The sequence below is a fragment of the Somniosus microcephalus genome, chromosome 26 (genome assembly GCF_052327205.1).
Source record: "Somniosus microcephalus isolate GS21.2 chromosome 26, FLI_Smic_1.0, whole genome shotgun sequence".
Taxonomy (NCBI): Eukaryota; Metazoa; Chordata; class Chondrichthyes; order Squaliformes; family Somniosidae; genus Somniosus; species Somniosus microcephalus.
In genome coordinates this window covers 8294321-8309301 of record NC_141012.1, presented here as the reverse complement: position 1 = coordinate 8309301, position 14981 = coordinate 8294321, and the positions used below count along the sequence as shown (strand labels likewise).

Here is a 14981-nt window from a genome sequence, read left to right as displayed (position 1 = left end):
CGTGTGTGGGCGGGCCTTAACATTCTGAACCAAGGTGAGTGTCAGCCATTTTGATTCGTAAATTTTTTTTTTTCCCACTTTCTGTACGTGTGGAGGGGATTTTATCCACCACAAATTTGGTACTTAGGAGCCCAACTAACTCATTATATAATTTGTGTGTGATAAATGAGTCCATTATCTGTTTCATTTCTCCAGGTCTGCTGTCTGTAGGCCTCAGGCCTTGAAGCCTGGGCCTCTCCTTGCCAGCCACGCCCGAGCTATGCACCGGCCGTCCCGCTGGGGGGCGGGGCTCGAGGGGGGCGGGGCTCGGGCGGGGAGGGGGAGGGGTTAGCGGGAAGGGAGAGCGGAGAGGGTTAACCCGGCAACCGGGCTTGGCCAGCTGCAATCGGCCATCTCAAGCCGCTCAGGCCCAGGCCCGGTCCCGGAGATCGGGAGGGCGGAGAGGGGAGGAGGGTTACCCCGGCAACTGGGCCTGGCCAGCCGCAATCGGCCGTCTCAAGCCGCCTTAGGCCCGGCCTCGGGAGGGGTGGGGGGCGGGGCTCGGGAGAGTGAGGAGGGTACCCCGGCAACCCGGCCAGGCCACCCGCAATCGGCCGTCTCAAGTCGCCTCAGGCTGGGGCTCGGGGAGGGGTGGGGCGGGGCTCGGGGAGGGGTGGGGCGGGGGGGAGGGGGGTGGGGGCGGGGGAGGGAGGAGGGGGGGCAGGGGGCTCGGGAGGAGGGGGCGGGGGAGGAAGGAGCTCGGGAGGAGGGGGCGGGGCTCGGGGAGGAGGGGGCGGGGCTCGGGGAGGGGTGGGGCGGGGCTCGGGAGGGGCGGGCCGCGGGAGGGGGAGGAGGGTTACCCCGGCAACCCGGCCTCTCCCCCCTCTCTCTCTCCCCCTCCCCCTCTCTCTCTCCCCCCTCCCCCCCTTCTCCTCTCTCCCCTCCCCCTCTCCCTCCCCTCTCTCCCCCTCCCCCTCTCCCCCTCCCCCTCCCCCTCCCCTCCCTCCCCCACCTCCCCCCCCCCCTCCCTTCCCCCTCCCCCTCCCTTCCCCCTCCCCTCCTCCCTCCCCCCTCCCGCCCCCTTCCTCCCCCTTCCTCCCCCTTCCCCTTCCTCCCCCTTCCCCTTCCCCCCAGTCGCTCTCTCTCTTCCCCAGTCTCTCGCTCTCTCTCTTCCCCCAGTCTCTCGCTCTCTCTCTTCCCCAGTCTCTCACTCTCTCTCTTCCCCCCAGTCTCTCGCTCTCTCTCTTCCCCCCAGTCTCTCGTTCTCTCTCTTCCCCCCAGTCTCTCGCTCTCTCTCTTCCCCCAGTCTCTCTCTCTCTCTCTTCCCCCGAGTCTCTTGACTCTCTCTCTTCCCCCCAGTCGCTCTCTCTCTTCCCCCCAGTCGCTCTCTCTCTTCCCCCCAGTCGCTCTCTCTCTTCCCCCCAGTCGCGCTCTCTCTTCCCCCAGTCGCTCTCTCTCTTCCCCCCAGTCGCCTCTCTCTCTTCCCCCAGCCACTCTCTCTCTTCCCCCCAGTCGCTCTCTCTCTCTCTTCCAACAACAACGTGCCCTCAAAAAAGCCTCGCACGCCGGGCACCCCCAGCTAGTATATATCTATATCTGCAGCTGACAAGATTTGATGTTTCTGGGAAGCCTCATCTGATCAGGAGAATTGACAGATGGCTTCTGCAATCTCACATGCAGCTGCCATCTGTTTTCCCCTAAGGAGAGAGTCATTGGTGAGCCTGGGAGCAAGGGCTCACCTTTGGACAGTGATTGTCAGTATTTGACAGCACCTCAATACTGTCAAACACTGTCAAATCATCTGTCAAAAAATTATGTGCCTGTCACTTTAACAAAACCGGCAGATGAAGAGTCATGCACTGACGTCATCTGACACTGGCTTTCCCTTAATTGGCCGGCAAGCCCGCAGGGTGGGCTTAACAAGGCCAATCAGGGAAAATAGTGTCAGATTGTCAGACGTCGCTGAGGCGGGACTAGAACCCGGAAACCAGCAGTCCCGCCCCCAACATGTCTCCTCAGGTAAGATCCAGCCCAAGGAGTCTGCAAAGGGATAGAGATAGACTGAGTGAGTGGGCAGTAAGGTGGCAGATGGAGTATAATGTAGGGAAATGTGAGTTGTGAGGTTATTTACTTTGGTAGAAGAATAGAAAAACAGAATATTTTTTAAATGGTGAGAAACTTTCAAATGTTGGTGTTCAGAGACATTCGGGTGTCCTCGTACAGGAAACACAAAGTTAGCATGCAGGTACACCAAGCAATTAGGAAGGCAAATGGCATGTTGGCCTTTATTGCAAGTGGGTTGGAGTATAAGAGTAAGGAATTCTTGCTACAATTGTACGGGCCTTGGTGAGACCACACCTGGAGTACTGTGCACAGTTTTGGTCTCCTTATCTAAGGAAGGATATACTTGCCTTGGAGGCGGTGCAACGAAGGTTCACTAGATTGATTCCTGGGATGAGAGGGTTGTCCTATGAGGAGAGATTGTGTAGAATGGGCCGATACTCTCTGGAGTTTAGAAGAATGAGAGGTGATCTCATTGAAACATACAAGATTCTGAAGGGGATTGACAGGGTAGATGCTGAGAGGTTGTTTCCCCTGGCTGGAGTGTCTAGAACTAGGGGTCACAGTCTCAGGATAAGGGTAGGCCATTTAAAACCAAGATGAGGAGAAATTTCTTTACTCAGAGGGTTGTGAATTTTTGGAATTCTCTGCCCCAGAGGGCTGTCAATGTTGAGTCTTTGAGTATATTCAAGGTTGATAGATTTTTGGACTCTAGGGGAATCAAGGGATATGGAGATCGGGCAGGAAAGTGAAGTTGAGGTCGGTGATCAGCCATGATCGTATTGAATGGCGGAGCAGGCTCAAGGGGCCGTATGGCCTACTCCTGCTCTTATTTTTTATGCTCTTAACTGGGGGAAGGCCAATTTCAGTGGGATGAGAACGGATCTGGACCAGGTAAACTGGAATCAAAGAGTGGCAGGCAAAACTGTAATGGAGCAATGGGCTGTCTTTAAAGAGGAAACAGTTCAGGTACATTCCCACTAGGGGAACTAAAGTAAGGGCTTCCTGGATGACGAAAGAGATATGATGAGGTAGAAAAAGAGAGCTGTCAGGTTACAAATACATCTAAGAATCAGGCTATATATAGAAAGGTCAGAGGAGAAGTGAAAAAGAAAATATGAGGGGCAAAGAGAGGGTATAAGAATATAATGGCAACCAACATAAAAAGGTAATCCAAAAAAGTTTTCTATAGGCATATAAATAGTAAAAGGGTAGTAAGAGGAGGGGTGGGGCCAATTAGGGACCTAAAAGGAGAACCATGTATGGAGGCAGAGGGTATGGCCGAGTTACTAAACGAGCACTTTGCATCTGTCTTCACCAAGGAAGAGCATGCTGCCATAGACATAGTAATGGAGAAGGTAGTGGGTGATTTGATAGAGGTGTACAAGATTATGACGGGTTTGGATAGGCTAGACAGGGAAAGGCTCTTCCCACTAATTAATGGTACAAGGACTAGGGGACACAGATTTAAGGTTTTGGGCAAGAGATACAGGGGGACGTGAGGAAAAAACTTTTTTACGCAGCGAGTGGTGAGGACCTGGAACTCGCTGCCGACGGAAGGGGAGACTGGATAGGCACTTGAGGGAAATAAACTTGCACATGCGCATAAAGCACCAAATGACTTGCAGATCTCCCTCTCAGGGTCAAAAGTGCAGTGTACGTGAATTGATCAGTTAATTTTTTTTGAGATCCTGAATTGTTGCTGTTGAATTCATTTTCCAACTGAGGTAAAGCGGTAACTTTAACCTAATCCGCCCGGCTGGAAACAAAAAAGATCAGATCAGTCGTCCAGTTTACATGCCACCCAATTTTACTTTACACTGAAGTCATGAAGTAACAAACGTGATATCAGGAATCCATAAGAGGCTTGTAAAACAAATTCAGGTGTGTGATAGGAGGAAATGTAGCAGCATGGATAGAAAGTTGATTGACAGACAGGAAAAAAAAGTTTTGGTAAATAGAAATAAAAACAGAAAATGCTGGAAATACTCAGCAGGTCAGGCAGCATCTGTGGAGAGAGAAACAGAGTTAACGTTTCAGGTCGAGGGCCTTTTGTCAGAACTGGAAAAAGTTAGAGATGTAACAGATTTTAAGCAAGTGCAGGGGCAGGGAAAGGGGGGGAGGAAAGAACAAAATTGAAGGTCTGATAGGATGGAAGGCAGGAGAGATTAAAAGACAAAAGGGGTGATGGTGCAAGATAAAAGGAGATGGTAATGGGACAAGTAAAGAAACAAAAGATGAGTCTAGATGAGGTGTAAATGGGAATGGCAGAATCATCAACAGCTGCCATGTGAAAAAATAGGGGCCGAGGTTATAGTCTGAAATTGTTGAACTTGATGTTGAGTCCAGAAGGCTGTAAAGTGCCTAATCGAAAGTGACATCCACTATAAGCCCACTGACTCCCACAGCTACCTGGACTACACTTCCTCCCACCCTGCAGAGGAAGCACTGTGGAGGCAAGCAGCAGGGAGAGACATGCTTCTTCCTTTTGCATTTAAAAAAATAATGCACCGCTGGCTGAGTTAGCAGAGTTTCATTGCAGAGTGTTGAAGGAAAAGTTGGGCTTTGTTTTTATTGAAGGGAAAGAGGAACTGGTATTTGGAGTGGGAAGGATGGAGAGTTCAGAAAAAGTGTACTGAACCAAGGCCTATCAAAGGTCTCACCAGCTCTCAAAGCACCTTATGGTGCTGCTTCCTTGATTTCTTTGGCTTTTTCTGCTTTGTTTGGCAGATCCTTTTCTGAGGGCTTCTGTTGCAGCTCCTCCTTAAGGTGACTATCTCTTTCGATTGCGAGGCTATGGAGAATGGAGCACACCACTATTATCTGGGAAACTTTGGATGAATAATATTGTAGTATGCCCCCTCACAGAGAATCATAGGAATTTACAGCCCAGATGGAGTCCATTCGGCCCATCATGTCTGTGCCAATCGTCTTTTTGAGAAAACCGCAGTGGAGGCATGGGCCTCAATATCTATATATATAAAAGGATCCGTCCGTCTGTATGTCTGTCTGTCTGTCTGCTATACACTCAAAAGTTATAGAGCATACCTACACATATGTTATATCAAAAGAAAGCTTATGATTAGGGGAGTCTCATAGGTGTATTTACTTTTTGGTCAGACAAAAATTGTTCGGACAGTATACAAAAAACGTTCAAAAATCCGCTCATTAGCGGTTGACCAATCCTACCGCTCATTAGCGTTGAGTGACGTGATGGTTGACCAATCCTACAGTTCAGTGACCTGATGGTTGACCAATCGGTGCGTCACGGGGGGCGTTTCATTCCATGTGTGGGCGGGACCTAATCCTACAGCCTCCCGAAACGTAGCCGCCATTTTTTTCACTGCTTTTACTCAATAGCGAGCAGGCAGCTGCGGTGGCCCACCGAAGCGGGAGGTGAGTTGGGGTCACTCAGGCCGGGCCTGACAACTGCTCGGCCCGAGACACAGAGCGGGGGAGCGGCAGCGGCTGGCCGTCAACCGCGCGGCCCTGTAAACTGCCGTTTTACAAAAAAGCCTTGGCAACGCCGGGCCCCCCGAGCTAGTATAATAGATATAAGAAGATAGATAACAGATACCCGGGAGTGAGTTACAGGCTGGAATCTAATCGAGGGGTTCGGGGGGTTTATATATAGAATAACAGATACCCGGGAGTGAGTTACAGGCTGGAATCTAATCGAGGGGTTCGGGGGGGTTTATATATAGAATAACAGATACTCGGGAGTGTGTTACAGGCTGGAATCTAATCGAGGGGTTCAAGGGGTTTATATATAGAATAACAGATACCTGGGAGTGAGTTACAGGTTGGAATCTAATCGAGGGGTTCGGGGGGGGTTTATATATAGAATAACGGATACCCGGGAGTGAGTTACAGGCTGGAATCTAATCGAGGGGTTCGGGGGGGTTATATATAGAATAACAGGCCTGATGCAACATCACTAGTGGTGGAAATGAACCCACAGCCTCTCAACAGAAGTAGTGAGGTTTCCACCACTCTCCGGGCACTGACTGCTTGTTGCTACTCTACAGATATCTGCTCAATCTCAGCGGTTGGCATCTCAACCCCGACATACCTGTTTGTGAAGGAGGGGATGGAGGTACGGCTGGACTGCACGCTCAACTACAGTGCTCACACACAAATACACAATGTCAAGCTGGACTGGCTCCACACCTCTGAGAGTGGTGCTGAAGAGGACTTGGTGAGTGATGGGTCTCCCCAGTGCTCGGTTGCCGATCCCCAGGGGGCTGCACTCCGGCCACGACCTTCTGACACTGTGGGTCTTGAGCTCGAACCATGCAGGTGTCAACATGTTGCCTGTTTAGGGTCAACTTGAGAGGCTGCCGGCCAGAGGAATAACAACAGAAAATGCTGGAAAAACTCAGCAGGCCAGGCAACATCCGTGGAGAGAGAAATAGAGTCAACGTTTCAGGTCGAAACCCTAGAATGTGGGAGGCTATCCTAATCCAGGAGGGGACTTCTATATTAGTGAACAGGTCCCACCACGGTGGTGTCACTATATCCTATATCCAATACGCTAGATGGCGGGAGAGAATCTAACCCCCAAAATATGGAAGTCCGATGGGATCGGATTCGGCTGCCTTCTGCAGGCCTCGGGTGATGCTTTCCGGCCTGGGAAAGTGAGTTGCTCCCGGCAAATGGCCATGTGCATTTACTGTATTCGAGAAATCATTAACCAAAATACGGAAGTCCGATGAGGTCGGATTCAGGCCCTTTAAGCGGGCCTCTGGTGATGCTTTCCGGCTAGAAGGGTTTCGACCTGAAACGTTGACTCTATTTCTCTCTCCACGGATGTTGCCTGGCCTGCTGAGTTTTTCCAGCATTTTCTGTTGTTATTTCGGATTTGCAGCATTCGCAGTATTTTGCTATCGAGCTGGTCAGGAATCGGCCCATTGACCGTCTCTGGGAATTCTGCGGAACTTGGGCACCAAAGCCCACTCCAAACGACGCTGTTTTGGTGCATCAGCTAAAACTGTAACTTCACAAAAACAAAAATACAACAACTGAAACTTAACAAATTAAATTAAAATGTCGTTTCCGGGGGCGATGATGCACTCCAGTCCCTGCGGAAGATGCTCCAAACGATGAGGGCAGAATTCAGTGGGTGACCTGCTCCGGTTATGATATACCTCGAAAGGCACGGGGGGTGAATTTGGGGGTTTTTCACCGTCCAGCACGTATCAAAAATTCGAAACTATCCCAGTTAGTCTTCAGAAATAAAGTGCCAGGGAAATATTTGGCCATATGCCATGGTAATGTGCCAATATATTTTAAACAGCTCGCATTCCCCGTCACTGGGTCTGTGGATGTTTCAGGGAGACAGCGTCCCTTTAAAGGTTCACGGCAGTTTTTGTGTTCTGTGACATGCAAATGAGTTTGAGCTGAAACTCGAGGGGGAAAAAAAAAAACACTAAAAACCGGCGCAGTTTGCGCCCGGATCATCGAATGCGTCCAAAGTGGAAACTCTGCCCCCGGGGTCTGCCGGGATTATTGGCTTTAACCCATTCACAGAATGCTCAAGCTGCTTCTGTACCTCTTCCATTTTGTTTATTGTTCATACTTGGGATGTGGGCCTTGCTGGCAAGGCTGGGATTTATTTACCATCCGGAGTTGCCCTGAGAAGGTCTTCTCCTGTTCGATACAACTGAGTGGCTTGCGATGCCAGCTCAGAGGGCAGTTAAGAGTTAACCACGTTGGTGTGGGACTGGAGTCACATAGTCGGCCCAGACTGGCTAAGGACGGCTGGTTTCCTTTCCTAAAGGGCAGTCGTGAACCAGTTGGGTTTTTACAACAATCTGATAGCTTCATGGGCACTTTTACCGACAACAGCATTTTATTTCCAGAATTATTTTTTAAACTGCGATGGTGGGATTTGAATTCACGTTCTCTGGATTGAAAGTACAGGCCACGGGATGGACAGCGTAAAGGAAGCTTTACTCTGTATCTAACCCGTGCTGTACCTGCCCTGGGAGTGTTTGATGGGACAGTGTAGAGGGAGCTTTACTCTGTATCTAACCCGTGCTGTACCTGCCCTGGGAGTGTTTGATGGGACAGTGTAGAGGGAGCTTTACTCTGTATCTAACCTGTGCTGTACCTGCCCTGAGAGTGTTTGATGGGACAGTGTAGAGGGTGCTTTACTCTGTATCTAACCTGTGCTGTACCTGCCCTGAGAGTGTTTGATGGGACAGTGTAGAGGGTGCTTTACTCTGTATCTAACCCATGCTGTACCCGTCCTGGGAGTGTTTGATGGGACAGTGTAGAGGGAGCTTTACTCTGTATCTAACCCGTGCTGTACCTGTCCTGGGAGTGTTTGATGGGACAGTGTAGAGGGAGCTTTACTCTGTATCTAACCCGTGCTGTACCTGCCCTGGGAGTGTTTGATGGGACAGTGTGGAGGGAGCTTTACTCTGTATCTAACCCGTGCTGTACCTGCCCTGGGAGTGTTTGATTGGACAGTGTAGAGGGAGCTTTACTCTGTATCTAACCCGTGCTGTACCTGCCCTGGGAGTGTTTGATGGGACAGTGTAGTGGGAGCTTTACTCTGTATCTAACTCGTGCTGTACCTGCCCTGGGAGTGTTTGATGGGACAGTGTAGAGGGAGCTTTACTCTGTATCTAACCCGTGCTGTACCTGCCCTGGGAGTGTTTGATTGGACAGTGTAGAGGGAGCTTTACTCTCTATCTAACCCGTGCTGTACCTGCCCTGGGAGCGTTTGATGGGACAGTGTAGAGGGAGCTTTACTCTGTATCTAACCCGTGCTGTACCTGCCCTGGGAGTGTTTGATGGGACAGTGTAGAGAGAGCTTTACTCTGTGTCTAACCCGTGCTGTACCTGCCCTGGGAGTGTTTGATGGGACAGTGTAGAGGGAGCTTTACTCTGTGTCTAACCCGTGCTGTACCTGCCCTGGGAGTGTTTGATGGGACAGTGTAGAGGGAGCTTTACTCTGTATCTAACCCGTGCTTTTCTTCAGTTTCTTTCCTTCTTTACTCCAACACAGATTTTCTTTCACTATCAAAATCTCAGTACGGTGGTGGAGGACAGCTTGTTCACCCCGAGACTTCAGTGGGTGGGTGACATCGGACAAAACAATGGCTCCATTCTCATAACTAAAGTGGAATGCAGTGACACAGGCAATTTCACCTGTGATATGCGGATCCCCAGGATGTTCAGCAGTGTCTATAGAAGCAGCACTCACCTAACGGTCTCGTGCAAAGGTAAGGAACAGAGTCGCTGTAATTCTATACACTGGGTGTGAATGGGAAGGGGTTTGGTCCCTTGGGATTCTATACTCCAGGAGTGAATGGGAAGGGGTTTGGTCAATTGGGATTCTATGCACCGGGAGTGAATGGGAAGGGGTTTGGTCAATTGGGATTCTATGCACCGGGAGTGAATGGGAAGGGGTTTGGTCAATTGGGATTCTATGCACTGGGAGTGAATGGGAAGGGGTTTGGTCAATTGGGATTAGAAACATAGAAGATAGGAGCAGGAGTAGGCCATTCGGCCCCTCGAGCCTGCTCCGCCATTCAATGAGATCATGGCTGATCATCCAAATTCAGTACCCTGTCCCTGCTTTCTCCCCATATCCCTTGATCCCTTTAGCCTTAAGAAATATATCTAACTCCTTCTTGAATATATTTAATGAATTGGCCTCAACTGCCTTCTGTGGTAGAGAATTCCACAGATTCACCACTCTCTGGGTGAAGAAATTCCTCCTCATCTCAGTCCTAAATGGCCTACCCCTTATCCTTGGACTGTGACCCCTGGTTCTGGACTCCCCCGCCATGAAGAACATCCTTCCTGCATCTAGTCTGTCTAGTCCTGTTAGAATTTTATAAGTTTCAATGAGATCCCCTCTCATTCTTCTATATAAATTTCTGCTTTTGGCGGGGGGGTGATGGGAGGGAGGAGATTTTACATCTAAATATTTCTGAGCATTTCTATTCCCTTTAGGTATGGGGCACGAACGATCTTTCCGGCCGCCTGTGTCAGAGGAAGTGGTTCCGAAGAATATTATCATATATACAGCAGTTGGGGTCTTCACCCTCTTTGTTGCGCTGACTATTATCCTTGGAATCATGTGGAGGAAACGCCCGATGCACACAGCACCAAGGAGTCAAAGGTATACACTTTGAGGACCGAGAATTTGAAGGAGTTGCATTGTTATCCACCTTTTTACGCAATTAATAATTCTGAACTTTTCTCCCCCATTCTCTGCGGTCAATACACAAAAGGAACGACCCAGGTGCCCTAGAAAACTCTGAGGTAAGGGGCGTTTTAATAATATTGTTTTTGAGTGTAGACTTTTTATAATCCAGAATATTAAATAATCAGTCATGCTCTCAGTCACTGAAACTTTAAGACCAATTGTCAACTCCAGACCGACAAGGGTTGAGTGTCCTTCCAAGGATTCTCCATATTCAGAGGAACTTAAGACTTACTTTCCCATCGTAGACTATGGGGGGATCTGATTGAGGTTTATGAAGGGAATAGATTGTGTTCCAGTTGACAGTTTGTTCCAATTAAATAGATTAGAGAGGAGCAGGGGTCACAAATTTAAGTTGTATAAAATCTAGGTTAGATGTCAGGAGGTGGTTCTTTCCCCAGAGAATAGTGGACCTCTGGAACAGACTGCCGTCTCGTGCGGTGGACGCGGACTCGCTAAATTCCTTCAAGCGAGAGCTAGACCTGTTTCTGGCTGGGGCGGAGATCATCTCTTACAGAAGGGTAGGTACTGCAGGGAATTCAGGGCCAGAGGGTTCTCCTGGACTAGTTTCGATTACCTAGGAGAGGAATTTCCCAGATTCTTGCCCCTCAAATTGGCCTGGGTTTCACTCTTTTTTTCACCTCTCTCAGGAGATCATATGGTTTAGGGTGGGGTGGGGTGGGGAGTGTATATGTTATGATACACAAGGTATCACAATTGTGTGGGACTTGCTGGATGAACCAGAGGGTCTTTACCTGTCCGTCATTGTTTGTATATTCGTAAGCTTCGTCTAAACTTCACCCCATGGTTAACCCAGTGAATAAACAAAGTTTAAACTTCACAGGCTAGAAAGAAGGTTGTACTGGGCTAAATGAGAGATGTAGGGGAAAAAATGTGGTTGTGTTGCGTGTCCTGTTAGAAGAGGGCGCTAATAGGGTGCAAAGCAACTAACGCCTGGGTGCGGCAATGTTTGTGGTGCTCGCGAAATTGACCAGACATTTTGCGGTGGCGCTAAACACTACCGCCACAATCTCCTGCGCCCACAGATCGTGATGTCAGTCGAGCGTGTAGCGCCCCGGATCGGATATTAAGTGGCGCCCCCTGCCTTACCTCCTGCCACTAGCAACAACAAGTTGAGGGGAGCATTTTGCAGTCGGGAAGGGACTGGGGGAGCGCTATTTAAAGGTGGCCGCTTCCTGCCTTTTTTTGTCAACGGCATTTTTGCACCACGCATTCTGAGAGAGAGAGAGAGACTTCTGCAGAGATTCAGCGCTGTGTGAAGGAGTTTTGGGTACTGAGCAGCACTTTGCAGGTTCATTTTGATTTGACCTTCCTTGCATCGATTTAGAAGAGACTATGGAGGCTGCACTCTGAGCTCTTTCCCTGGGCCTCTCCATTGTTCTTTCCAACAGATTTGATGTACAGGTTTCTCCAGGCCGAGATTCAAGGCTGCAATGAGCAGGGTGTGGATGGAGAGCAAAATCGACCCTCCCCTTTAAGAACTGGCCGGCGCCAGTGTGTCTGTGTTCCATCGCTGACTGACATCACATGAGCTTTGCTAGCACTCTGAGGTAGCGCCTCGCTCCTCGGCGTTAGCGCCTTAAGACAGGTGTGTAGCGCCTGATTTAGTGCTCCAATCACCTCCAGGGGCAATAGATGCCAAGTTTGTAGTCGGAGGCGATAATTAGCGCCAGGTGCTAAACTTTGCGCCCGGCCGATAATTGCGCCCCAAATGGGGCGATACCGAATTTCTCCCCCTATAGATATTAAATGGTATAGAATCAGGTGGTATTTACAGCAGAGGAACAGGCCATTCGGCCCAACAGGCCCATGCCGTGTTTATGTTCCACGAGCCTCTTCATCTCACCCTACCAACATATCCTTCTATTCCTTCCTCCCTCATGTGTTTATCGAGCTTCCCCTTAAATGCATCTCTGCTATTCGCCTCAACCACTTGTGGCAGCGAGTTCCACATTCTCACCACTCTCCGAGTTCCTTATTGGATTTATTAGTGACTATCTTATATTTATGGCCCCCATCCCCCCCCCCCCCCCCCCCCCAGTTTTGGACTCCTTCACAGGTGGAAACATCGTCTCTACATCCACCTTATCGACACATTCTTAATTTTAAAGACCTCCATTAGGTCACCCCTCAGCCTTCTCTTTTCTAGAGAAAAGAGCCCCAGCCTGTTCAGTCTTCCCTGATACTTATAACCTCTTAGTTCTGGTATAATTCCTGTGAATCTCTTTTGCGCCTTTTCCAGTGCTTCTATATCTTCAAACACCTCCCCCTCCACTTTCAACACACAGCCCGCAGTGGGAATATCTGTCGACTTAACAAAGTGATTGTTATGAATCTTATGATCCATGAAGAAAGACTCATGAAATAACACTGGACGGCCAGCTGGTGGCGCCGTCCAAGGAGTATAAATACTCAGGCGTGGGCCCAGCTTGTCCAGGATGTTTTGTAAACAGGAACTAGTGAAAGATAACTAGACCTCCATATTCTGAAACAAGTTGATTAAAGCCTTGCTTTATACTCGAACCAAGTGCGTAGTGAGTTTTATTACATCAGTGATGGTATAGATAAGGTGAGCCCAGAATATTGCTTCAAATAAAATCAGAGTAGCAAGGCCAGAGATTATACATTTAAATTAGTGAACAGTAAATTTAAAACAGGTGTTACTTAAAGTGTGAGAAATGTTTAGAATGATCTGTCAGGCAGGGGTGTAGGGATTTAGGTACAGCAGAATGGGCATCAATGGGGTACTGGAGGGATGAGTTCCAATGGGAGAGTTGCGGTATTGAAGTAATGAGCTGCAATACAAGAGTTAGAGTACTGGAGAGATGGCCTTCAATGGGCGAGTTAGGGTAGTGAAGGGTTGAGTTTCAATGAGAAAGTTAGTGTACTGGGGGGATGGGCTTCAATGGGAGAGTTGAAGTAATGGTGGGATGAGCTTTGTTGGGAGAGTTGGTGTACTGAAGAGATGGGCTTCGATGGGAGAATTGGTGTACTGGGGGATGGGCTTTGTTGGGAAAGCTAGGATACTGTTGGGATGGGCTTCAATGGGAGAGTTGGGATACTGGAGGGATGGGCTTCAATGGGAGAGTTGGGATACTGGCGGGATGGGCTTCAATGGGAGAGTTGGGATACTGGAGGGATGGGCTTTGAAGGGCGAGCTAGGAAACTGGAGGGATGGGCTTCAATGGGAGAGTTGTGGTACTGGAGGGATGAGCTTTGCTAGGAGTGTTGGGTACTGGAGAGATGGGTTTTATTAGGCCAATGGCATTTTCATATCCTTGACTACTTTTGGTATGGTGATGTGATCAGGTGGGTGGGTTATTCACTAAATAAGATAATTAAATTTGCTGCCCACTTCTATGCCAAAAAGCTTTGAAGACTATCTGCTAATCATATTTTGTTTGGTTTCCTCAACTGTTGGTTGACATTGGAGACAATTGTTATTGTGAGATATTTGTTTTATTGTTTCAGTTTCCTCCTCTCCTCTCCTGAAGGTCCTGGTCCTCAGGTGTTGGCAGACTTCAGCACCACACTGAGGCAGTCATTCTTCATATATGAGTCCAAACAGTGAATGTTGGCAAGTTATCCATCCATGGAATAACAGCTGAGCCTGATCCTGCCTTTACCTGGCATGTATTCTCCAGAAGGAATCACTAGGTCAGGAGCAGGAACCCCAGCTGATGTTCTCCCGACAGGGGCTCAGAGCTCAAAAGTGCGGCCCAAATTCTGCCGCAGCTAAAGTCAGCGTGGACCACTGGTGGAACCTTGGGCCTCCCTGGTCCAGGCTGTTGAGTTCCACACTGCCTTGACCCAATGAGGCATTGGAGAAAAACGAGAGGGGATTGGGAGAAATTAAATTAGAAAGTGAAGGAAGAGTGAATAACCTGTTACAGCTGTTTAAACAAAACAAATATGTTCACCAACAATCAGGAGACAGACCGTTACTTCACTATGACCAGGAGACCTCCACTCCAGAGAGACAGAGGGAATAATCCCATGGAAGGAAAGAAAAATGAGGAATCAAAGACTGGTGAAGATGAAATTTATGTTACAATGGTAAGATTCTTGAAGGAATAATTCCTTTAGCCTGATGTAAGTAGAAGATATTACACAATGCCTGCGTGACTACCTGGTATACACAGTTAGTGAGGAACCCACGAGTACTAGCCATCCATTGGATACACAAATTGTGTAAAGTAATTTTACTAACAAAACTGGCCAACAGGCCTGTCCCTCTTTGAGTAATCTCAATCCCACCTACTCACCTTCCCACCATATCTCTCAATCCCACTTTCTCACCATATCTGTCAATCCCAACTACCCACCTTCCCACCGTATCTCTCAATCCCACCAACCCCCTTTCTCACCAAATCACTCAATCCCCTTTTTCTTCTCCAAAATGCACCCAATAGCCTCTTGAACTAATTTATACGGTTTGATCCACTGGCCTAGGTTGGTAACTTATTCTACAACTCAATTATCCTTTGTGTGGAAAAAGTTCCTCATGCCTTCTCTTCTTATTCCTTACTTCCTTATTTTAACTTGTGTCCACTGGGATTTGAACCATTCACCATACTGAACAATTTGCCAGATCAGTTTCGTCAGTCCTCTTCATAATCGCAAACATTTCAATGAAGTCTCCTCAAAGTTTTCCGTTTTCCAAAGGAAACAAACCCACCTCCATTAGTAAAACCTAGAT

General features: G+C 48.7%; 1 protein-coding gene and 1 long non-coding RNA gene across 3 annotated transcripts in view; one reads left to right on the top strand and one right to left on the bottom strand.

Moving 5' to 3' along the window:
- Window positions 1–14981, bottom strand: part of LOC147100259 (uncharacterized) — a 207005-nt gene that overhangs the window by 22113 nt on the left and 169911 nt on the right. The window lies entirely within an intron of this gene.
- Window positions 1–14981, top strand: part of LOC147100261 (myelin protein P0-like) — a 28166-nt gene that overhangs the window by 11554 nt on the left and 1631 nt on the right. The window contains exons 3-7 of one of the 2 annotated variants that reach the window (XM_085967771.1): window positions 6069–6238; window positions 9056–9272; window positions 10009–10177; window positions 10290–10320; window positions 14213–14338. In XM_085967771.1, the coding sequence (XP_085823897.1) occupies window positions 6069–6238; window positions 9056–9272; window positions 10009–10177; window positions 10290–10320; window positions 14213–14338 (713 nt within the window). Of the gene's footprint in view, window positions 1–5881; window positions 6239–9055; window positions 9273–10008; window positions 10178–10289; window positions 10321–14212; window positions 14339–14981 lie in introns of those variants that run through there. The other variant, XM_085967769.1, reaches the window with a different exon arrangement.